General features: G+C 45.1%; 1 protein-coding gene across 1 annotated transcript in view; it reads right to left on the bottom strand.

The window, feature by feature from the left end:
- Camta1 (calmodulin binding transcription activator 1) overlaps positions 1-24174 on the bottom strand; it is a 731341-nt gene that overhangs the window by 6523 nt on the left and 700644 nt on the right. Inside the window, 11 exon segments of the mRNA XM_042695784.1 lie at positions 7307-7381; positions 8475-8668; positions 10020-10040; positions 11427-11498; positions 12362-12608; positions 13113-13300; positions 16216-16400; positions 17132-17447; positions 18263-18341; positions 18714-18910; positions 21727-21878. Of these exon segments, the coding sequence (XP_042551718.1) occupies positions 7307-7381; positions 8475-8668; positions 10020-10040; positions 11427-11498; positions 12362-12608; positions 13113-13300; positions 16216-16400; positions 17132-17447; positions 18263-18341; positions 18714-18910; positions 21727-21878 (1726 nt within the window).

The raw sequence follows: 24174 nt of genomic DNA, 5'->3' as shown, positions 1-24174 counted from the left end.
GCAAGACTTTGACCTGTGACCATTCAATCATTAAAATGAAAGACAAGCTCAGGACTTCCCCAAGCATTCTAGGCTGAAAATAATCACCGTGCTGAGATACCGGGGCAGTCTCAACAAGGACAACAGAAGTTGCATTGTAATGTACTGAAATGATGAGTAAGCAACAGCCTTGGAAGCCAGCCGAAGCCACTGGGTTTATCCCCATCAGACATCTGACAGGCATTCCCGAGTAAGTGATGTAGGCCTGTTTCAGAAACTGGTAGCAAACAATGGCTCCATGGGAAAAGCACATGGCAAAGCTGCTTGATTACATCTACTCAGTAAAGCTCAGCCAGAGGAATGCTTCATGAGTCGGTGAATTTCAGCAGGAATACTCTCGCGATGCTGGACATCAAGAATAGAGAGGACAGCCCAAGGCAACCTTCTCATTATTACCTGTTGCTCTGAGAGCTTCAATAGCTTGTGGGCAATTTAGGAAAAGAGAGATCTCGCCATTTTCCAGAAATCTCATTTGGGTTGCAAAACAAAAAAGACAAAGAGGCCCAATAAGAATGACACAGAGCATGTTGTCTGCAACTTAACACACACCACTGTGCTCCAAAAATATTCATTTCCTAAAAGAAGTGAGACAAATTACTTTGGAGACTTAAAAAAAAAATTCTTGACGACACATCTGCATTCATTTATTATGCCTCACTCAACACCGGGCTGCTTGGAAACTAGCCTACATGCTGGAGTCAACTAAAGATGTGCGGTGACGCATCTGTTGACCCTCGGCCACTGTTTAGTACACTGCAGCCAGAGAAGTGTCCCACCACGGAGCCGAGGTGACTTCCGGGCTTGCTAACGACCCACGGAGGTCCTTCATGAGCCTTCTCTTGTGGGCACAAGAAGCTGCTTTGCCGAAACCACTACTTACCAAAATGCCTGGCAGCTTCCGGCAAAGTGAAGGGTTTGGAAACTCAGTTCTCAACTACGGAGGACAATCTTTTACTAAAAATTGGTGATCAATGTGTGTTATTTCTCTTCCCTCTAATGAAGGCTCTCTTACGTTAGTAAGACAGCAGCACCCACCTTTATTGGACATGAGTAACAAGGTACAAGAAACAGGTTGTTTAAGTATCACAATTTCTACTGCTGATAATAACAGCCCACAGTGGCCCTGAGGGCCACAAAGCCTCCGATTTCACGGGAAGCTTCTCTTCTGCAGGGAAAAGGAGATCTGCCTAGAAAACACTTCACAGAGAATGGTCCCTGTCATCGAAGAGAACTGCTTCCACTGCCCATACTAAACACAGGAACGGAAGGCCGTTTTCTATCTACATATTGCTGTGTATTCATTTGTCCAATTAAGTCCCAGAACCTACAGGATAAGTCTTTGTAATTGAATTGTTTTGTTATTTCCTCTACGTATGACATTTCCTGGCTTTTCTGCTTATAAAATGGAGCAACTTCCTGCTAGATACACTAAAAATCCATCTGGGAAACGGCACTTTCAACATACGCACTTTTTAAGTGTCTTAAACCTTAAAAAAAAAATCTTTCAGTCATTTACTGTAGTTCATGACCTACATTAACCAGAATAAGTAAATCAATTTATTTAAATATTTCTCTGTGTATATGCAAGTTCTCTTCAAATAAACAACTAGTGTATTCAAAAAAAAAAAAAAATTCCCGGATAGTATTAGGAACTGGCTGCTTCATTTTCCATTACTGGGCACATCAGGGGCTGAAGGAGAGGCTGAAGAGAAATAAGCTGGATGCCATAGAGCCTATGTGGTGCTTTCCCAGCCTTCCAGAGGCATGGACAGAGAAAAGCACCTGCGATCTGGGCGCTGCTGGGAGGAGCCTACTGACGAGAGACAGAGTCCTGGCTTGCTGACTGGAAAGCATGGGTCAGTGATAGTGTTTGGCACTGCACCACCAAATTATGATTTAAGCTTTCAAGTATTCTATGGTATACTTTACATGTTAACAGGGTTAGTCATTGATCATCTTTGAATACATTCCAGGAATATACATCCTCCTCAGAGAATGCTCAGCTCCCAAGAAGAGCAAACTTCAGCTTGGGTACTTTGTTAAGGGAGCGAGGGAGAGGAGCTCTTCTGGGGAGGTGCCCATCGTCAGCTCTGTGTAGGCTACCTCCCCTTGGACCGTAGACACCACCACCCCACCTGTAAGAAGGGAAGCCTCTGCTCATCTCGCACACTCCCTCAAGACTACGTGGCATAGGGATGCTATGGAATTCCTACTTTCCATGCATGAGCAGAACTGAGGAGTCCATAACAAAATGCAGCAAGCACTGAAGAAATGAAAGGGCTCTGGCTGGCACTGGAAAACACCTTTAGAAAATGTCCTCTTAAAAATGATCATTAACATACCAGGACCAACAAGCTTCAAAAGTGCATAAGCAACAACTCCTGATAAAAAGGTTGGTTCCTTGCAGCAGGCTCTATTAACTGCATTTAGCATGCAAGATACTACAACTTTTAGTTCAACTGGGTACAGGGCATGCACTTGCTTTTTTGGAGTGTTTCGAATAGAAACAAATGTCTATGTATGAAGTGGGTAGGAAGAGAGAGAGAGAGAAGGGTAGGAGGAGGCAGAGAGGCAGGAGGAAGAGGTATGGAGGCCAATACTGGTACAGACAACTAAGTACCAGTTTTGGCCCGTGGGCCCACAAATCCTCAATGATAAACAACCTCCTAACACCTGTTTCCCCTTCAAAACAAACTTCTCCTTCAACAACTATCCATGGTTTCAAAATGGGTAAAACTTTTATACAGATAATGTCACTCCCTAGCTAGAACTTACAAAAACTCAATTCTCCTATCATCAAGTTGGCAAACTACAGCTTGTGGGCCAATAAAGTTTTATCAGTACTATCCATGACCCTTGTCCCTCGCATTGTCTGTGGCTGTTTCCAGCCTGCGTGGCTGGAACAGGTAGTATGGCCCACAGAGTCTAAGATGCTTACTCGCTGGCTGTTTAAGAAAAAGCCTGCTTTTACCTACTGGCAAAAGATATTTACTAAGTTATTTGCCAACTCTTGGGTTCAAGAGATAATGAATAAATATTAGTATCAGATTAAGTCTAGTTAGGTGGGAAACAATCTTAAAAATGACTGAACAAAGTTGTTAGCACAAGGTTAACAGGGTGCACTGAATGTAGTTAACAGAGATAACTCCCATGTTTTACTTGAAATTCATCTTCTCAAGTCCAATGTTGGTGAATTCTTTTCCTAACTCTTGAAAAAAGTTTTCTAAGCCAGGCATTGGTGGCTCACACCTATAATCCTAGCTACTCCGTAGGCTGAGATCTGAGGATCCCAGTTCAAAGCCAGCCCAAGCAGGAGAGTTTGTGAGACTCATCTCCAATTAACTACCTAAAAATACTGGAAATGGCACTGTGGCTAGAGTAGAGTGCTAGCCTTGGGCAAAAAAATCACAGGGGCAGCACCCAGGTCTTGAGTTCAAACCTCAGGACCAGCAATCACAACAACAATAACAGCAAGTTTTCTGACACACACAAAGTCCTCTACTATAAGTTCGGATGCACAGAGGGTCCAGCTGGTTTCTGGCCTTCTGTGCATACTCAGAAACCAGCACTGTGCTCTAAAGTCTCAGCCACATGGACGGTGTCTTTCTTTAAAGCACAAGCATTTTTGGAACAGCTCCTCCATCTTTACTGAAACATAGAACACACACTTTCAGACGCTGCACTACATCCTCTTTACTCGGCCAGCCTCACCTAACTGCTCAAGGCCGGTTTACACACTGTCACACACTGACTGGCTTCAGCTGGTTGGGACAGGCAACTTTATACCTTGGTTTACCTTAGAGCACAAGAAAAGAGAGATTCAGAAACTAAAACCATAGGATCAGAATCATAGCAATTCCAAACGAGAAATAGACTGGCTTAATACAGAGGGCCTAGCACTGCCCAATGAGCCATTCTGCTTTAGAAATTTTCACAAAGCAGTATTTGAAGAGATCTGCTGTGGCAAATTGCTCTCGTCACAAAAGCCCATTGCTTCATGTGTTCTTACAATGCAGCCCATTTAACATGAACGGCCAGCCATGTGCCTCGCAGCTCTACTGCCTGTCAGTAGTCCCAGAGGCCCCTCCCTCCTGCAGACTCATGCAAGTCCACACCTGCTGTATGTGAAGGCCCTCCTGTTGTACACGATAGCAGTGTTAGTAATTAAGGTTAGTTCTTATTTTGTCTTATGTCATTCAAAATGGATGTGAAATTTACTGGCATACCTAGGCTGCAGCCCCATGCAAGCAAGCAAAAAGCAAAATATTGAAAATGGAAGATACAGATAAACTGGCTAGCAGGCAGCTACACTCACCCTTTTGTACAGCCTATGGTCCACCAGGGGGCTTTGGGCAGTAAAACAACACCAAAGAGCTATTAGCACATGAGGGTCACAATAGAAATCTTATTAATAGCTTTATTTTGACCAAAAAGAATGTGGAGTGATTTCTTTGGGGGCAGGAAGAAAAGGTGAGTGATGGTGGGGTGTGTGAAATGAGCAGGTACAAAATTCACCATTTTTAACTCTTAAAAACGTTGTGGTCATATGACTTAGAAGAGGACTCCAGTGCTGAGGCCACTGTCTACCTACCTTGTCGGGAGGGTATCTTTTCTGTGTGTGTGTGTGTGTGTGTGTGTGTCATGGGGCTTGAACTCTGGGCCTGGGCGCTGTCCCTCAGCTCTTCAGCTCAAGGCCGGCACTCTACCACTTGAGCCACAGCACCACTTCCAGAGGGTATCACCTTCTATTTAATGCAGACTTTAATGCTCTTAGGGGACAACAGACATACAGCACCTCTTGAATAATACTGAACAAGCAAGAATGGAAGCAGGGCTGCACACATCCTGGGGAAAATGCACATTTGCAATAAGTCTTCAGTGGGACGGATACTTAGGACTTCTTCAAGTTCTTCAGCTGTATTAGCTAATACAGGAGTGGAAATGACTATTGGGGCTTAAGTAATCAGTGGTCAAAAGATGTTACCATTTACCTGTATTTTTAAGCATCTGAATTATAAAATGTTAAGGAAAGAGCCAATAAGTATCTTTACTTGATTCCAAAGCATAAACAGAGCCCACAACCTCTGTTTTGTTCTTAATGAACCTCCTTGTCACTCTTATGATGAGAGGATTAGCTCAATATAAACCTAGGAAAGGTTAAATACTTCTGGAAATTCTTTTTTACAAGGCTTACGCATAAAAGAACTCTGAAAATAAGAGTGGAAGGAGTCCTTTGCTCATCCTACTTTGGAGGCAGCCTTTTATTTGTTGTTCTGTTTAAATAAATGTCTTCCTCTCACCACACACTCCACTATAAACACAGGGCACAGCCTTGCCATGTGAAACACAAAGGAAAACACGTGTAGCATTTTACGTAATTCACTATACTGCATTTCCTATCCATATATTCCACATCTAAGGATCAGAAGGAATGAGGGAAGAAGAACCATACAATTTAACTGTGAATGTGTTGGTCTGTATGAAGTGGTCTAAGGAAGAGCAATGTCAAGATGATCTTGTTAAAAAAAAAACCTGTCTGTGCGAGGCACTGGTGGCTCATGCGTGTAATCCTAACTACTCAGGAGGCTGAGGACAGAGGATCATGGTTCCAAGCCCTTCTGGGCAGAAAAGTCCCCGTGAGACTCTTCTCTCCAATAAACTATTCAAAAAGTAGAAGTGGAGCTATGGCTCAAGGTGGTATAGCATTTGCCTTGAGCAAAAGAGTTCAAGGACAGTGCTCAGGCCCTGGGTTCAAGCCCCACAACCAACAACAAAAAAAATGAATAAAACCTGTGTGGAAGACATGAAGCACAGTCTCCCGAAGGAAGAGTCTGCTCGGTGCTCTGGGCCTACTGGGTCTCTATGCTGTGTCTTTCATTCTGGAGTTAGAAGAGGAAACGGAAGATGGGAATGTGAACATTTAAGAACGCCAGGAAGCAGCAGGGAAGGCCTTGGTGTATGTCTGCCCAGTGAAGAAACTGCACTGATCCACCCACGACTAAGAAGCCTAATGGCTAAGAGGCATTACTGAATGGTAAGGAAAGGAGAGTGTAAGGCATGCAGAACCCACTTCAGTGTCCCTGCCACCCTCAGTCCTGCACTTCCTGGTAGGACGTCTGGTTTCTCGTGCGAGCTCGCTAGCACAGTGAGAAGGGCACCTGCGCGGCTCTCCCTGCACTCAGGCTAAGAATCCTTCATGTCTGTGAGTGCAGAGGCTGTGTGTGTTCTCTGCTACAGTCATACAAACGTGTCCTCCTGCTGAGTGAAGTAAAAGCACAAGAGTTAAACCTACAAAGTCTCAAAGGTAAGGGACTTCCAATCTTAGCAAGCAGATGGTTTAAGAGAAGAACTGAGGAAAATGTGCGGTCTAAGGGATCCCACTGAGTACAGATGTGAAGTTTCGGGCGCACTGAAAGAGGAGAGGCAGAGAGACAGCGGAGGGCCTGCTTCAGGCCTTCAGCTTGCACCTGCACCAAGAAACAACACAGACACCCAGAAGGTCCTCTAAAGGCAGCATCAATGGCCTATTACGGATTCTGAGCTGACTCTTCAACAGCCCCCAAAAGTATAGGTTAAAAAAAAGCAAACCCCTTCTTCATGACAGAAGCTCAGCGTGGAGAAAGCTGAGCTTAGCAACGTGAGGAGGCGCTACATCCTCAGGAACATCCAGGCACCCAGGAGCCTAGCTCCCAGCTGAAAAGACCATTCTACCCCAGCTACCTTGGCCTACGCAGCTCATTCCAGTCATTTCTCCTGCTCATCACAGATTAGCTCTTGTAGAACTAGAAGTAGTTCTTATATCCAGCAGAGGGCACCACCTGCTAGTGGAAATTCTACACAGAAAACCTGGATGGCAGTAGATGCTCACCGCCCCCCCCCCATCCCACCCCCAACCCCGCCTTTCTCCCTTGGGAACAGGCACTTCCTTTATTATTTTTTTTTGTCTGGATGCATGTTGATGTGGTAAGGATGGACAGTGACCAGCACAATGCTAAGTGACATATGAATGACGGGTTAAAGGAAACTTTGAATTGAAAGCTAGTGCATCTCAATTGTACTCACTCCCAAATAAAAACAGAAAAATGCTGTGATGAATTTCCATGGCTAACCAACCACAGCGGTCTCAAATAATTCCCAGAGTCCCAGAGATGCAACTGGGTGCCCAGCTAGCGAGCTCTGTCCTGCTGCGGGGATGCGGGCCTCACACGGAAGCAGAGGATGGTTAAGAGGTTAGGGCTGAACAAAGTCAACACTGAGGGTTGGGTACCTGTGACGACATCGACGTAGAAACCTCATTATTTTTCGAGCAGCTTGGTCCTGCTTTTTGGTTAGCAAACTGCTCCTGGAAAAGTGAAAACAGGATCGCCACTTATGAAGAGTTCCATGAGGCATACTATGCAAAACCTGAGCACTTCGTGGGGAGCAAATCTGGCGGCATAGCATATGCCACTGTCATAGTACTGTATGGCCAGCCTGCTGGGAGAGCAGGGGGTACAAGTCCTGACCCCAAGCTTTAGGGAGAAAACAAAGACTGAAAACAAGATGTCCCATGAATGTTCTCTTATTACTCCTTTTTAATCCAGGCTGGCCATGGTCTTGTGATTCTCCTGCCTCAGCCTCACAAGCGTTGAGATCATAATTGTGTATCATCACACATGGCTCTTTCACTACTCTTTATTATTCACCCTGTTCTTCTTTTAAAGGCATTTTGTCATTAGAACTCATTAATTTAGAAGTTAATCTGTCTGAATTTGGTATTTTCTTTAGGACCGTGGGGGAGAGGGGAGTCCTGGGGTTTGAACTCAGGCCCTCAGACTTGCTTGGCAGGCATTTCATCACAGGAGCTGTGACTCCACCTTTATGGCTTATTTTTCAGGGCTGGTGTCAGATTCTGGTCTTCCCACTTATGGCCTCCCAGCAAGAGCCACCCTACCCAGCTGACTGACTGAGATGAGGCCTTGCTAACTTTTTGCCAGGTCTGGCTTTGAACCACAATCTTCTCCATCTCTGCCTTCTGAAGAGCTGGAATTACAAATTATAACCATGCCTGCTCTCTTTTGGCTATTCTCTGTTTTTTAAATCAATACATTCTGCTAGACATTAACGTTCTCAAGAATGGAATAGCTTAACGCGAATTACTCCTCCAAGGTCATGCAGGCAGCGTTACAATTGAGACTACTCTACTATAGAGCAATGGCTCCAAGTATGAACTTCACCAGACCAATGGGTGGGAGGTAGAGAGAAGTTCAATGTACAAAAGAGACTGGCAGCACAGGCATCACCATACAAAGTGACAATACCCAGAACATTCTGAAAAGAATGTCACTGCAAATGCTGTAGGTCCCACAGAGGCTGGCAGCAACCCAGCAGAGGGTGCCAGTTTGAGGGGCAGGCAGGGACTTTGCCAACTGCTGCCCCCAGTCCTCCGTGCCCACCTGAGCTTCTGCTGCACAATGACGGCGGTCCTGCGAGCCTGCCGTCTCTTGCCGCATTTCTTGTAACTCCGGTAGTACTTCTGGATTAGGACGGCAGCACGCCGGCTCTGCTGGAACCTCTTCTGCTCATAGTAACTTCGGAACTTGCTCTGGATAAGGATGGCTGCCTGGGTCATCTTTTTATAAAGTGCATACTGCAGGGGAAACAAGAATGAGCAGGACAGTAACAACAGGAGCTACACAAAGCCTGTGAGCGCTCTGAGCTTGGGGAAGGGAAGAAAGGCCCTGTCCTTCTTAGGCTGTTCTCTGCGTGGGGCTTAGCCACCAAGAGGGAGGCAAAGTAGGAACCTTCTCACCTACCTTCCCAAAATGTCAAGTGTTACTTTAAGGGTAGCTTGTAGATAAAATAATGTTCTGCAATGTGCTCTTCCCCAAAATATCAAAATACTTTTAATAGCAATCAAGTTAGACATTCATGAGTCTAAAATGTATTTAGAAAGTGCAATTTTAAATGCTTATTTTAAGACTAGAATTTGCTACCCCATTTGGAAACATTTTAACCCTTTTCATGCCTTCCAGTTCCCATGACAAGATATACAGATCTCCTAGCAGCCGGCATCTGATTTCTATCATTCTGTATGACCAAGTTCTGACTGAGTTACAAGTTCCCAAATACAAGGCTTATCATGAAACGCTGACACCTTTATGCCATTTCACCCTGAAAAGAATAAACATTTGTCAGTCTGACAATGGACCTTGGAAGGTCATCAGACAGTTAGGGTTGCTTAGGAGCAAGGCCAGTAGCTCCCTACCCAGCTACCGTCCACTACCAAGGGGAAAGGAGAAGCACCAGAAGGCACCTCAGCATCGGTTTCCAGGCACGAGAAACTCAGGGCTCACAAGGGTTGAAAAATGTGATGTCCAAATTACCAAGGAAACAGAATGTGATTCTGAGACAAGAAGTCACATGATGCCTCAGCTTCAAAGAAGGCAACCTACCTACCATTGTTAGGAAAAATATCCCTTGGAAACCCTGTATAGAACTGACGATGTCTCTGGGTGTATGAGACAGAATGAGGGAAGAAAATGGACTTTTCACAGCATTTAAGAAATAGGAGATTCTGCAAGGACCTTCTTCACTCTCACCTAACCTGCTTTCCATTTCCATTAGCCCCAAATCTTCCACAACAAGTGCACTGGATCCTACAGGGCTTCTGTGGGTTTCTCGGTCTTGGCCTACACACTGTACATTCAAAACAACTGGGCCACCTTGAAGGCCATCAGAGAAAAAGGGGCTTTAGGCTCACAGTATTTGGCTTAAATGAATTGTCACTAGTTAAGAAAAAGCCCAATACTATAAATGCCCAAACCTACTCCAACTGAATAAGCACAAGGTCTCAGAGTGCAGGAGCACTGTGTTCCGGGTGTCTGGGAAGGGGGTGTGACAGTGAGTGTGCCATCGTAATGACCCTCCGCAGAGGTGGTGATGGGCGTGGAGTTTGTGACTGGTGGAATGGTTTGTGAGAGGACTGGGTGTATCATTACCTTCAAGGCTATCCATGTCAGCTTGGGGAGAAACAGAAAATACAAAATTAATGTTAGATTGCTGAATAGAATCAAATTAAAATCCAGACCCATAAAACTCACAACCAAAAAAAAAAAAAAAGGCAGTCTGGTTATGTCAATGCCTTTCACTTTCCAAAATACCAATACTGTCATCACTACTTCCTAAAGCAACACCTCCCTTCTTCCTAACGGTGGACAGTGCATCTTTGGGAGGGGACCTTTCAGAAAAACCCTGTTGGAAACAGACTAGGAGCCTTGATTCTGTTTGTTTAATTCTCATAGTAAGCTCGCTCACCAAACAAGCCAGCCCAGCTCCCTACTGCAGAGCTCTAGGGACTGTGGTGTCAGCGTTTACACAATAAGCCTTCGTTTTCTGGGATCATGAACTCAATTGGCTGTAAGCCAGAGATGTTCCTTCTCTGTCCCATTAATGAGCTTTAATCCCAGGGAAACTTGAGAGAACAGCAAGCCACATTAGAAAGCAAAGGCCTGCATCAGAACAAGAGAGCATAAACCCAAATTTCCATGCAATCTTACAGGTTAGCACTTATTATTGCTTAAATAAAAATGTAGAACCTACCGAAAAAAAAAAAAACCAATCTAATAAAGTCTCTATAATTTTTTTTTGTCGGCCATGGGCTTGAACTCAGAGGCTGGGCACTGTCCCTGGTCAAGGCTAGCACTCTACCACTCTGAGCCACTGTACCACTTCTAGTCTTCTGGTTGTTCGCTGTAGGTAAGAGTCTCACTGATTTTCCTGCTCGGGCTGGCTTTGAACCATGATCCTCAGATCTCAGCCTCCTGATAGCTAGGATTACAACTAGGAGTGCCTGGCAGGTTGGAGACAGGGTGCAGGCTGGTCTTGGATTCATGATGCTCAGTCTCTGAGGGCTGGAATGACAGCAAGTATGTGCTATCGCCCCTGGCATTAGGAGTAAATTTTAACATGCAAGCTAGTCAAAGATCAGTGAGGCACTTTTTAGTATTTTACAACCACCCTGGTGGTGAGAAAGTCTAATACTGACTTAATTTCTTAATTAGCTTCTTCATCTATAAACAGAACTGCTGACTCCTAGCAGCTAAGGAGTTAACTTAATGGTGTGCCTGACAGATGTGGTCCACACATGTGCCCACAAAGGGCAGATCCCTCCTACGGCTGGCTGACGGCTGTTTCAGAAACACAATCCTGTCTCAAAGAGGACAGGGATGTTCTGGCATCTTCTAAACAAAGCTTCATGGCAGACACCTTTGTTTTCTTTTCCTCAAGGCAATTCAAGCTATGCCTTTGTTATTAAGAACTTATCCTCTTCAACTACACTGCACCCCAAGGTCATCAGCCCACTGTAAGGGTGCATTTTCCTTCTGTGACCTAGAACTGAAGTTTACCTGTTTATATTTCCTGTAACAACGCTGAATGACGGCAGCAGCCACTTCCTGCTGTTCCCGCAAGGGTCGGCCCTAAGGGGGAAGTAAGGGGAAGAATGAGCAGTGAGCTGATGGCCGCTCTAATGTAAGAGCTGTCAGTGGCCTTACAACTTAGACCCATTACTCATGTGATGCTATTTTTCTCAGAACTGAGACTCTAGGTTTACCAAAGTAAATTAATTGCAAATATAAATTAGGAAGAGAAATGAATTTATAGAATAAACTTTTAGTTTTCCTTTCTAAATCAAACCAGATGATATTTGGATATTAGGAGGCTTAAAATCTTCATTTTAAGAGAATGTAACAAATAGATACTGTACCATTTGTCTTACCAGATCTCAACAGTCTTTCCTAAAACAACCCCAACCACTTGACTTTCTAATTGGTGAGTAATGACTTTCAAGGCCTGGATAGGGCAGAGGAAAGGGAAAGCAGGGTGGGGGTAGAGAGAATGGGAGGTGTATGTGTCAAGCTGTTCAAGATCCCTTTAAGAAAGACTGTGGATCTTCTCCCCACAAAATGAACATATACAGTGCTGCTACCTAATTCCCAGGAACTTGGGGGTTGCCTACAGTCAGGCCCCAGTCTCCAGGTGAAAACCTTCGTTTATGTCACAAATTCCATGTAGCAGAGATGTTAATTTACTTGTGTTAACTAAATAAAATCCATTATTAACAAGTCGAGACAATGATAGTCATCAAACTATTGGTTAATTTATTAAAGCTCTGAAAATTATTAATAGCCTAATGTGTCAAAACTAATAATTTCCAATACAAAGCCTATGAATCTGGAGAAACTAAAAAACGGTGTGGTGTGTTTTTGCTGGAATGATTCTGCCTCTCAGCTCTCTTCCCCAATCCTGAGAACATCACAACATCAGGACACTCATACTTCACCTTGTACTTCCGGAAAGCTGTCTGGACAAGCCTGGCAGCTTCGTAAAGCTCTCTCTGCTCATGGTCCGACAGAGTTAGCTGGGCGAACTCATTCTCTACCTTCTCACTTGTAGATGCACTCAGGAATTCTGACCAGTCTGCTGCAGAGGGAAGGTTAGGTTTCTCGAACGCTATTTCACTGACTGGAGAGCCTACAGGGCTCATGCTGGTATTAGATGAAGGGGTCAGAGGCTCATTATACGCACTTCTGAAATAAGAAAAGGGAGACATGGTTTGAGACTGATTTGCACTGTCCATGACCAATTGATGAGACAAGACGGCACCCATCTGCAGCCACTGTGGGGCTCTAAGAAAAATGCTTCATCTGTCATGGCTTGCTAAACAGGCTCAGCACTTGAGTTCTCTTCAATTAAGTTGGCTCATGCTCAGTGGCTACTATACGTTTATACTATTGCTCAACATTAAGCTCACTAATTCCCTTGCCACTGTGAAACTTCAGTTAAATTAGGGAGACCTTAAGACACATGATCCCCTATACTCTGATCTAGTGTGAAAATAATAGAAGAGGCAAGGGTAGAGCCAGGCCTTCTGGTGGCAATGGAATGGGCCCTAATGCCTTCTTGTCTTCCTTGGTAAGGTCTTATATCACTTGGCATTTACCTAATACACTTCACCATATACGCCCTCCCCGCCTCTGCAGTAACATTCAGGGGTGTTTATCCCAGGCAAAGACTCCCAGAATCCTCTTGACCTGATCTGGGCAGCACTTGGCAGACGATCAGCATCAGCTAGGTAACTGGCCAGCCAGCTCATTGTACTGCTAATGGAGGCAGGGTCTGTCCTTTCCACTGCTGAGGACTCCATGGGCACAAAGTTCTCCTGCTTGATTCGGTCAGGGGTAGCTTCAATAATGTGTTCTGCCAAGGTCATCATGTTCACCTGGAATGAGAAGTTCAACCAACACGCAGTGAGAAATTAACCTTTCAAAGTTATCCAGGTCTATCTGCCTCTACCCCTCAACTTGGACAGAAAACAAGCAAATTAAGACAAGACCGGCTCACACCTCAGTGCATTCAAACAGCACATGAGACGCTGAGTGCTGATTATCTATAAATCGTAGTTATTTATAATCATTGTTTGGCCAGAAAGCTTTAGTCCTGTCTTTGAGAACTTCTGTCTGATATCTAGTGTTTATTCTCAGCTGGATTAATCAGTTAACAATCTCATATCTGGGAATTCTAGTGGAAAATATAATGTGCCTAACCAATACTCACTCATCAATACTCACTCACCCCCATTCCCTTGCCTGGGGACCCCCAGTCTTGTGGTGGGTAGCAATGTGCTGAGCCCCAGGGGACAGATCACAATCACTCTAAGCCAATTAAGAGAATCCTCTTCTTGGTCTTCCACTTCCCCTGCACTGGAGGGCAGGGATGTGACCTACTTTTGGTCACATAAAACCAGGCAGAGGGAGGGCTATCCTGATGAAAAAGGCATCCGTGTGCTTGGAACCTGGCGGGCCTTCTTCTTCCTTCCTTGACTACAGATAAGCCTGAGCAGCTATAACTGCAAAGCAATAGTATGAAGACGAGAGCCACAAGTATACCTCTGGACTTCTTGTCATGTCATTTAATTAAACCAATCAAACCAGTTAGGTTACTGGCATTTTTACCCTAAATATATTCCCAATAAATATAATTTAGGACCTTCAAAGCTGACTTCCCTTGAACTGCTCATTTTCAACATAGTCTGCTTTACTGCTATATGTTCCTAAGTTTAGGTCTAAATTGGTTAATACTTACACATGGCATGGGTTCAATCAGAAATGGCTAACAGAGCTCTGCAAGTTATACCAAGCTGAATCAAGCCAGCTATGCAAATCAAGTTTCACTGGAATAAAGCCACACATACTCATTTAATATTCTCTAAAGCTGTGTGTGTGTGTGTGTGTGTGTGTGTGTGTTTTATAGGGGCAGATTAAATGATTATGACAAAGTCTTCATGGATCATAAAACCTGAAAGTATTCACTAGCTGGTCCTTCACAGAGGAAATCTGCCAGCCCTTTGTCTAAAGCACTATTTGATTTAGGCTGGGAATGGTGGTGCACATCTGTATATCTACCTGCTTGGTAGGATGAGGCAGAGCAATCCCAGGTTGAGGACAGCCTAGGTAACCTAGTGAGACCCTGTCACAGAAATTTTAAAAAGAGCTGAGGATTCTGTTCAGTAGTATGTGCAGGTCTCATTTAGCATGTGCAGGTCTCAGTTCAATCCCCAGCACCAAAAAACCACACAGGAATTATTGGATCTAGCTTGGCAGGAACCCTCATGACCGGAGAGGTTGGCAACTCAGTGGTGGGGTCTCCCATTCTTCAGGAGTGCAGCACACGGGCAAGCACGCTTCCCTCATGAATGGAGCACCTGGGTGAGCACACAGGGATCCTTCAGGAGTGGGAACAGCAATCACGCACATATATGCTAAGTGGGTAAGGGCCAGCAGTGAACAGGACGCATCAGGAGTCAGGCTTCTCCAAGGACTGCTAGCTAGGATGTGGGGTCGCCTCTGTTGGTCACTTCTATGGGTATGAGTGCCTTGCTGAATTTCTTTTTTTTTTTTTTTTGTCGGTCGTGGGGCTTGAACTCTGGGCCTGGGTGCTGTCCCTCAGCTCTTCAGCTCAAGGCGAGCGCTCACCACTTGAGCTACAACGCCACTTCCGGTTTTCTGGTGGTTTATTAGAGATAGGAGTCTCACCGTCTTTCCTGCCCGGGCTGGCTTTGAACCGAGATCCTCAGATCTCAGCCTCCTGAGTAGCTAGAATTACAGGCGTGAGCCACCAGCGCCTGGCAACCTTGCTGAATTTCTAAAAAGGCAGTTCTTCCTTTTGCTTTTGTTTTAGGTTATATCAATGAAGACTGTGGAGAGGATGCCTATCCCAGTTCTTACCTTTGGCACTCCCCTGTATATTTTAATTGACACCATTTATTTATTAGCTAAGTATATAAAGTTTACTTCAATATATATTCTCTTAATCTACTGCAAACTTAATGATCAAAGGATTCTATGTTTTATAGATTTCTTGTCCAGGCAGCCAATTATCAGCCTTAGAAATATTTCTAAATATGTATCAATGATCAGCCTTGAGATATTTTTAGATAATCATCGATCATCAGCTGTGGAGTATTTCACTGAGTACTGCTGCAAGCCACCTGCCAGTATGCCTTTTAAAATGGCCAGGTGATGGCTGTTCCAGTCAATCACCTAGATCATCCAAATTCTATCCATAAGTGTTCTTGCTATTTTTAGGCCTCTGGCTCTATTATAACCAACACTTAAAGTGGTGAAGCTGTCAGGCATCAGTGGCTCACTCCTGTAATCCTAGCTACTTAGAAGGGTGAGACCAGAGGATGGAGGTTCAAAGCCAACCAGGCAGATGAGTCTGTGAGACTCCTCTCCACGTAAGCCCCAAAATAGCCAGAAGTAGAGCTGTGGCTCAAGTGGTAGAGTGCTAGCCTTGAGCCTCAGGGACAGTGCCCAGGCCCTGAGTTCAAGCTCCAGGACCAGCACAAAAGAAAAGAAAATAAAAACCAAAATAACAATGAAGTTGTTGTCATCCTGGAGGCAAGGAGGAAGCAGAAGACTAACTGTGGCTCACAAGTGAGTTCTGAGGAGCTGGCACCAGAAGAAAGCCTGTGCTGAGACCTGGGCCCTGGCATTCAGGCCCTATTCACAGCGCCTGATTGACTCAAAGAAAATGCAGCCCGAGGAAAGAAGACACTCCAACAGTCTCACACCTAAGACCGAACAGCTGCTGTTGAGGCCCCGGCCTCTGCAGGCTTACCTGACGTGCGCTCACCTGAATGTCATCCACAGGTGGAGAGCATCCCACGTGCTCTGCACCATCTCGGTAGGCCCCCGTCTCTGTAGTCACCACCTCTCTGTTTGCCATCATCAGCACACTCATTGGTTCCCGTGGACGCACCTGTGAAGGTGCTGCGTCCTTTCCTACACTGGTCCCCTTCGGATTTCCAGTCACCTGCACTGTAGACACACCAATGTAAAGATCTTTGGAACTCCACTTTACTACTGGGTGAGATCCAGAGGCTTGGAATGCTGCAGTCTCAGCAGTGGGAGGGGAGGTTTCCCGGCTGCAGTCCCTCACTCCTTCACTGGGGCTCATTGGCTCGGGGGCAGACTGCTTAGAACTAGGGCTCTGCTTCCTGATATTTGGCTGTTCCAGACTCAGTGCAGTGGAAAGCAGCTTCTCCTGCCTTGCCTGGAAGTACTCAGGGTTCAATTTATGCTTTTTGGGAGCCGGATAATCTTTGTGGCTCTCACTGCTGTAGTAATTAGAGGGTTCAGACCGAGGTCTTCTCAGCTCTGAAAAGTACAGTAGAAAGGACAGTCAGGATAGGCGATAAAAAAAGACTAGGAATCCTAAAGAATTAATACTTTTTCTAAATCTGAGGGGCACAAAGTGCAAAGCTGGGGCTCGAGACATGTCCCTCACGTTAAATTATTCCCCAGCAGTATATATCTTAACCAGATATTCCTCCAAAAATGGGTATTTCTTGCATGAACACAAATTTTTTTGTTACTTTCCATATTCTGGGGGGGAGGGGTCACCAGGCATTTTAAAAGGAAAATAAAAAACATTAAAACAACACCCACATTTTAAACATCTGTGACTATCACATAGACTTTAATGAGGGCCACTGCATAACAAAAACTGGGGGCTGCCAACTTCTCAGATGTAAAGTCTGAACTTTTACCTGGATTGGTACTTGCAATGACAGTGACTCCTTTGGGTATTTCTGGAGAGCTCATGGCCTCACTGGGCCACTGGGCCATCCAGCTCTCTGTACTTGGCTCTTCACTCGGGGGACAGTGGATCCGGGGGTTCTGTCCAAGCTGGGCCTGCTCATCTCTCTGCAGGTGCTCCAGACACTCTGCCAATTTCACATGACCTCTTGACCTGGCAATTCCCAAGGGCAGCCTTCCCAGAGAGTCCGGAATGGAGATGGCCCGACGGTCCCACTTGTACAGCACCACCGCAGCCTCCAAGTGTCCGAGGGCACAAGCCCACATCTACAGGAAGACACAGCAGGCTTTCTCAACAACACGTGAACCCTACTGCACTTCCGTCACTGCCACCAATTAAGAACACTAGTTTTTGCTGATAAACTTGGTGAGTCCATAAAACACTGTCATTAAAAAGCATCTCTCTACTGGGCACCGGTGGCTCACGCCTGTAATCTTAGTTACTCAGGATGCCGAGATCTGAGGGTTTAAAGCCACTCTAAGCAATAGACTTTTATCTCCAATTCACCGCCAGAAAACAGAAGTGGCGTTGTGGCTCAAAGTGGTAGAGTGCTAGCCTTGAACAAAAAAGCTCAGGGATAGTGTTCAGGCCTTGAGTTCAAGCCCCACGACTGACAAAAAGAAAAAGCATCTCTTAGCCAGGTACCTGTGGCTCACACCTGTAATCCTGGCTACCCTGGAGCCTGAGATCCCAAGATTGCAGTTTGAAGCCAGCTTGGGTAGAAAAGTCTCAGATTCTTATCTCTAATTAATCAGCAAAAAGCCAGAAGTACAGGTATGGCTCAAGTGGTAGAGAAGCAGTCTTGAGCATAAAAGCTAAGGCAGAGCGCCTTGGTCTTGAGCTTAAGCTCAAAAGCACCCCAACATGTGCTTTTTTTTTTTTGTCCTGTCAATTAGGAACAATTGTGGGCATACTTAACACTTCATTACTTAGTTCCCAGTCTGGAAAAGAGTTAAATTCATTGTAATAAAACAATGTACAACTAATTTATAAGTAATATTCTCAGATCTCTTAAGGATCCAATGTCCCTCTGTCACACTGGGAAAATGGCAAGGAAATAACCAGTGAACCTATTTCTTACCAGAGGAGTACAAGAGAAGTGGTCCACATTCAAGGGGTCAACTTCCAGCTCCAAATCAATGCTATCTGCATGCTTCGTGCTGTAAGGGATAGCACCAAAGGTTACCACACCACTAGCCCATGGTAAAAGGAAACACCAGGATATTATAAACCCACAAAAGTGAAAACAAATTAGGTATTTCACCTTCCTAATGTGAAAAAAAAAAGTGCTGGCTTTTGAAGGTAGTTTGGACTCTGCCTGGCGGAAGCCCAAAGGAAATAAAAAGCCCACATTTAGGTAGTATTTCACTCAGAGTCTCTTGGGTATAAGCTCATAAAACTCCCTTGGAAAGGCTGAGGAGAAAGTCCTCTGTTCCTAGGCCATAAAGCTTACTGAATGGCCAGAGCTCTCTCCATGAGGGGAAATGCAGCTGATGAGCGGAGATGACCTGTTATCTGCACGCCAGCCTTACCGCCACTTGATGAGGGTCTGGATCAGGGTGGCGTAGCCCTGGGCAGCAGCCAGGTGTAAGAGGGTCATCCCACGGAAAGTCTTCGAATGGATCAAATGCTTGGACTTCGCCCAGCAGGCGCGGCTCATCATCTTCTCACAGACAACAACCACACGACTCTCGAAGCAGCTCCCCAGGGTCCCAGTCCCAGAGGCACACTACCGTGAGAAGGAAGACGTTAGGACCCATGAACCAGAGGCCCTTCACCACACAGGGGTTGGAAATGGAAAAGACAAAACACTGAACACAAGAGACATCATGAAAAAGAGAACAGAATGGGCATCGTTTCAGCTCAGGACGTAAGTGTTGGTTCGAGGAAATTTCCAATAAGTCAATGACCAGCAGTGTGTCAGAGCTTCCGCCCTGGGACACCACGCTGACGGGTCTGGGGGAAGTGTACACTGCCAACAAGAGAACAAGGCTCCAGCCTCCCAGATGAAGCAAACATTGTGGGCAAGAAATTGTGATTGTCTCCATCTAGAATGTGGGGGTTTAACATCTGCACTTCTGAAAGAAAGAAAGTCAAGTCGCTTAAATGTGGTTTTTTTCTTTTTCCCTAAAGGAAGCACTTGTAACTTTCCAGTTTACCCTTTTACAAAGTGAATATAAAACTGAGGAAAACATGAAATATTGAATCTAAGGATTATTATTATCAAGAAGAAACTTGTAACTTTCCAGTTTACTCTTTTACAAAGTGAATATAAAACTGAGGAAAACATGAAATACTGAATCTAAGGATTATTATTATCAAGAAGAACATATAGGAAAGGGAACATCATTAATTTTAACATGGCTGTTGTTAAAAGAAGAAAATCAAAATTGGCAATTGCAACAGCTTGAGTCTCTGTGACAGCAATTTTCTGTTTAGCATTCTCCCTCATGAATGTCATTATTAGCTTAATCCATGTCTCTGGTATTACTTTAGTAAGTTTTTGGATTTCTTTTTTAACCTAGTCATGGGGCTTGAACTCTGGGCCTGGGTGCTGCCCCTGAGCTCTTCAGCTCAAGGTGAGTGCTCTTACCACTCCAGCCACAGCACCACTTCTGGTTTTCTGGTGGTTAACTGGAGATAAGAGTCTCACAGACTTTCCTGCCCAGGCTGGCTTTAAACCGTGATCCTCAGATCTCAGCCTCTTGAGTAGCTAGGATTACAGGTGTGAGCCACCAGTGCCCAGCTGATTTTAGTAAGTTTTTTTTTTTTAACAGTAAGTTCCATAAAATCTAATTAATAGTTGTGCAGGTGTCTCACACCTGTCATCCTAACTACTTAGATGCTAAGATCTGAGGAGCATGGTTCAAAGCCAGCCTAGGCAGGAAAGTCCCTATGAGACTCATCTCCACTTAACCACCAGAAAACCAAAAATGTCACTGGCTCAAAGAGGTAGAGGGCTAGTCTTGGGCAAAAGAGCTCAGGGACAGCACCTAGGCCCTAAGTTTAAGGCCCACAACCAAAAAACAACAACAACAACAACAAAAAAAAAAAAACCCTAATTAGTAGAGAAATACCGTTGCTCCACATTGCTCATTATTATTAAATTAGGAAAAGTGGCTCCAGAAGTAACAGGCAGATAAGCGGATGTGCCGTCATGCCTGTCAGCCCAGCTGGCCCAACACACCACACGCTGACCTTGACTCAAAGGCCACACAGGGCTGCTGTATACAAATCAGACAGACACACTCAAGAGGGCAGGAAAACACAAGCTGGCAAACAAAACAGAGATTTCTAAAGTCTTAAAAATAGCCCTATCTCTACCATAGATTGAAGATAAGGTCGTCTACTGGAGCCAAGTTGAACTGATAAGCACATCCAAGCGGTTACTCTGCGGGCAGATGGTAACAGGCCAGCTGCAGAATGTTTGTGCTTTGAGATATAGTACACATAACTCCTCACACATGCTTTGTGAGTGTAAGGATTTTCTGGGAACCTCTTCTTTCAGCTATGAAGTACATTAAACATTTCTTCTTTTATAAAACTGAATTGATCAGATGGAAAAAAGCTATTTTAGCCTTAATAACAATTTATTGTATTTCAGAGCTCTCCTATTGATTTCTGAAGACAGGGGAGAAATTAGAAGAAAACTTGAGGAGGTTGCTTTTTGGGTGTAGAAGACTCATTTTCTTACTATTATTAAGGATTGCTACCACTTGATACTGACATGGATCATAAAACAAGTATGTTTACTTCAAAAGGGAACCCTGCAGAGGAAATCAGCATTCATCCTGAAGAGAAAGAGGGGATTGCTTTTGATTTCTGGGCAATGACTAAGTAGTGGAGGAGAGAAATACCACCAAAGCCTTTAACTTTCTCCATGGGGGTCTCTGGAGGAATAATGTTTGCCTAATAAACTTTTTTTTTTTTACAATAAAAGCTCCTACACAAAACATACACAAGAGCTTCAAGTCCCAAAAGACTAAAACCATTCTTGCTGATTTCCGTGTGCTTGGCAACGTCATGCACCTTTCATGCAGAGAATGCAAACACAATGCACATGCTGGTCTACACTCAATACCAGCTCCCTAAACCGTTTCCTAGGTCCTTTTTGTCCTGATCTTCTTGAGGTTTTAAGGCTTATAAATTTCTGCATTCAATTATGTTCTGAATTTATCCTTAAGATTTAAAATGTGAAGTAGAAAGACAAATTTACGTCTGAGCCCCACAGATCTGAGTCTGTTTTTTGTTTTTTTGTTTTTTGTTTTGGTCTGTTTTAACTGGCTGCCAGCGCCCTCTGCCCCCTAACAAGTGCTAGGTAGACTAAAGATTCCTGAGATCAGTAAAAATGGCATAAAGATGAGGGAGTAAACAAGGGAATTTTACGGTGTCTTTCATAGTGTACACTTGATGCTCAGAAGCACAGAGAATATAAAGACACCCCGGGACTTTTTGCCCAAGTCTAGGAATGACCTTGGTGGCAGGGAAGGAACCTGGAAGCAGCTGCCTCATGCCACACAAATGAAGCGAATCGTCTGCACGTACCTGAGCTTGGCTTGCTCCATTCCCGCTCCCACTGCCGCCTCCACTGCTGCCTCCTCCACCCGCCTGTTTGTGCTGCTGGGAGCCGGTCATCTCAGCCATTCTCCTCTCCATCTGCTCCAGTCGCTCCAGGATGGACATCCTGAACTGGTTATCTAGGGCAGAGTAGGACGAGTGAGGTTTCGTTCCGGAAGAACAGCACTTGACCTGTGGCCTCTGCCAGCTGTGGGACTGACGTCCAAAGGACTGCCAGAGACTTCAAGCCCAGGACTGCAGCCAGGCCAGACTTCCCCAGAACCGCAGGGGGCTGTCCTCTGGCATGACACTATGACATCGCAAGTCCCCAAAGGACCAGAAAAACCCTTTTTGTCAAAGGCCCTGCTTTTGAGTTTCTGCCTTCCCATCTTTGCTGAATCCCCAACAGAAACCATGGAGAGATCTGGTAGAGGCCCGTGAGCAAACTCACAGCACGAACACACTTTAATATAAGCTAGTAGAAGAAAGTAATTATTATGGAAAGGAGGGGTTTTTGTTTTTAGATGAGCTTTTACAAGAAGAGACTAAACCAAATTTAGTTTTATTTCCTGACCCAGGATCTAGCTTCTATGTATACTTGACTCATGCCCCAAATCAGAGACAACGCCACAGGTGCTTTGTCCCTACCCAAGAAAACAACAACAACAGGACATTACACGGGGATCTAAGATTGTAACTCAAGGATAGTGTTATGGTTCTGTTCCTCTGAGCCAAGGTCAGACCACTACACACTTACACTCCATGTGTGCACAAACATGAGGACGCACACTCAAACAGGTTATCTACTATGTAAATGGGAGCATCGGCACCCATAGCCATTGGACATGTATCCACAGTGCTGTGCCAGGAGGCTGTCAGCAAACAGAGCAGACGGGCCTCTTCCTGCTGAACACAGACTGCGAGAAGCATAGAAGGCAGGAGATTGTGAGAAGGAGGAGAACTAAGATAAGCCAGGGATAGGGACATTTGAGTTTGCCCAGAGCAGAAAGAAGATTGAGGTAAGAGCAAACGCATAGGCCCCTACCCCACAAAAGAGGGAGGGTGGCACTGGAGTGACCAAGGACCCTACAGTACAGAGACCAGTTCAATTGCAGAGAACTCTGGCTCTGCCACAAATAAAACCTCTGGGGCCTCAGCCTCCTCGTGAGGAGACCCTCCAAGGGCTGCAGGCCTCCCACTGTGAATATACATGCATGCTCACAACATGCTGCCTTCTAGCTAAAGCGTGCCAGCCACCAACATCTCCAGAAAATGAAGTAAGGTCTTTAGGAACAGACTTCAGAGGCAGGACAGCAGATTTCCCCTCAAATTGCGAAAGAACTACTCTCAAAACATGGCTATCTGGGGCTGGGAAGTTAGCTCAGTGGTAGAGTGCTTGCCTTGCATGCATGAAGCCCTGGGTTTGATTCCTCAGCACCACATAAGCAGAAAAAGCCAGAGGTGATGCTGTGACTCAAGTGGTAGAGCGCTAGCCTTGAGCTGAAGAGCTGAGGAACAGCACCCAGGCCCAGAGTTCAGGCTCTACAACCGACAAAAACAAAAACAAAAACAACAAAACCATGGCTATCTGAATCCTGAAAAGGAACAAGCTGGAAAAGAAAGACTGTCAATATTCCTTGCTATCCTACTGGAAAAGAAAGCCATTGTCAAGCCAGGCAGAAATGGCCCACACCTGTAATCCTAGCTATTCAGGAGGCTGAGATCTGAGGATTAAGGTTTGAAGCCATCTCAAGCAGGAAAGTCCTTGACACACTTATCTCCAATGAACCACCAAAAATCTGGAAATGGAATTGTGGCTCAAAGCTAAGGGATAATACACAAGTGCTGAGTTCAAACCAAAGGTGGGATGGGAGGGGAGGGGAAGAGAGGGGAGGGAAGGGAAGTCCTAAGACCAGTGGACATAGCTGATTGGCTGCAGAGAGTAAACAAAAGGGAACTGCCCTTCTCAGACCCTTTCCATGTGCCAGGCACCTCAGGCACTTCCCACATGCCGTGTACAAGGACCACTTCCCTGCCTGGTTCCTCATCATCAAGTGAGGCAGGGATGCTGTTTCCTTATAGACAAGCGGACAGAGTCCCGAGGCAGTAACTCCTGTGCCTGCTCCTCTCTCTGACCACAGAAGGAACAACTACAGGAAAAGAAGAGGCTCGTGCATGAGCAGCCCGTGCTAGGGGAAGGCTGTGCTCACCCTCCAGAAGCAAACAGAAAATGCCCGTTTTACACAGAGAATTTCAGTACTGATACCCATTTGATTTTCCATTACTATACCACTAAAGACTGCTGCTGTTATTTCTATGAATAACCATCAAGGAAACAATTGTTCCTCATGGAGACAAAAAAAATGAGTGCCTTTGCTCCAGTTTCATATATACAGAGAAATATGGTAAAGGTGGAGGATCTTGTCTATGATTGCC

Source organism: Dipodomys spectabilis, unplaced genomic scaffold (assembly GCF_019054845.1).
Source record: "Dipodomys spectabilis isolate Male_0828 unplaced genomic scaffold, ASM1905484v1 ptg000188l, whole genome shotgun sequence".
NCBI lineage: Eukaryota > Metazoa > Chordata > Mammalia > Rodentia > Heteromyidae > Dipodomys > Dipodomys spectabilis.
This window is presented reverse-complemented; position numbering and strand designations above follow the sequence as displayed.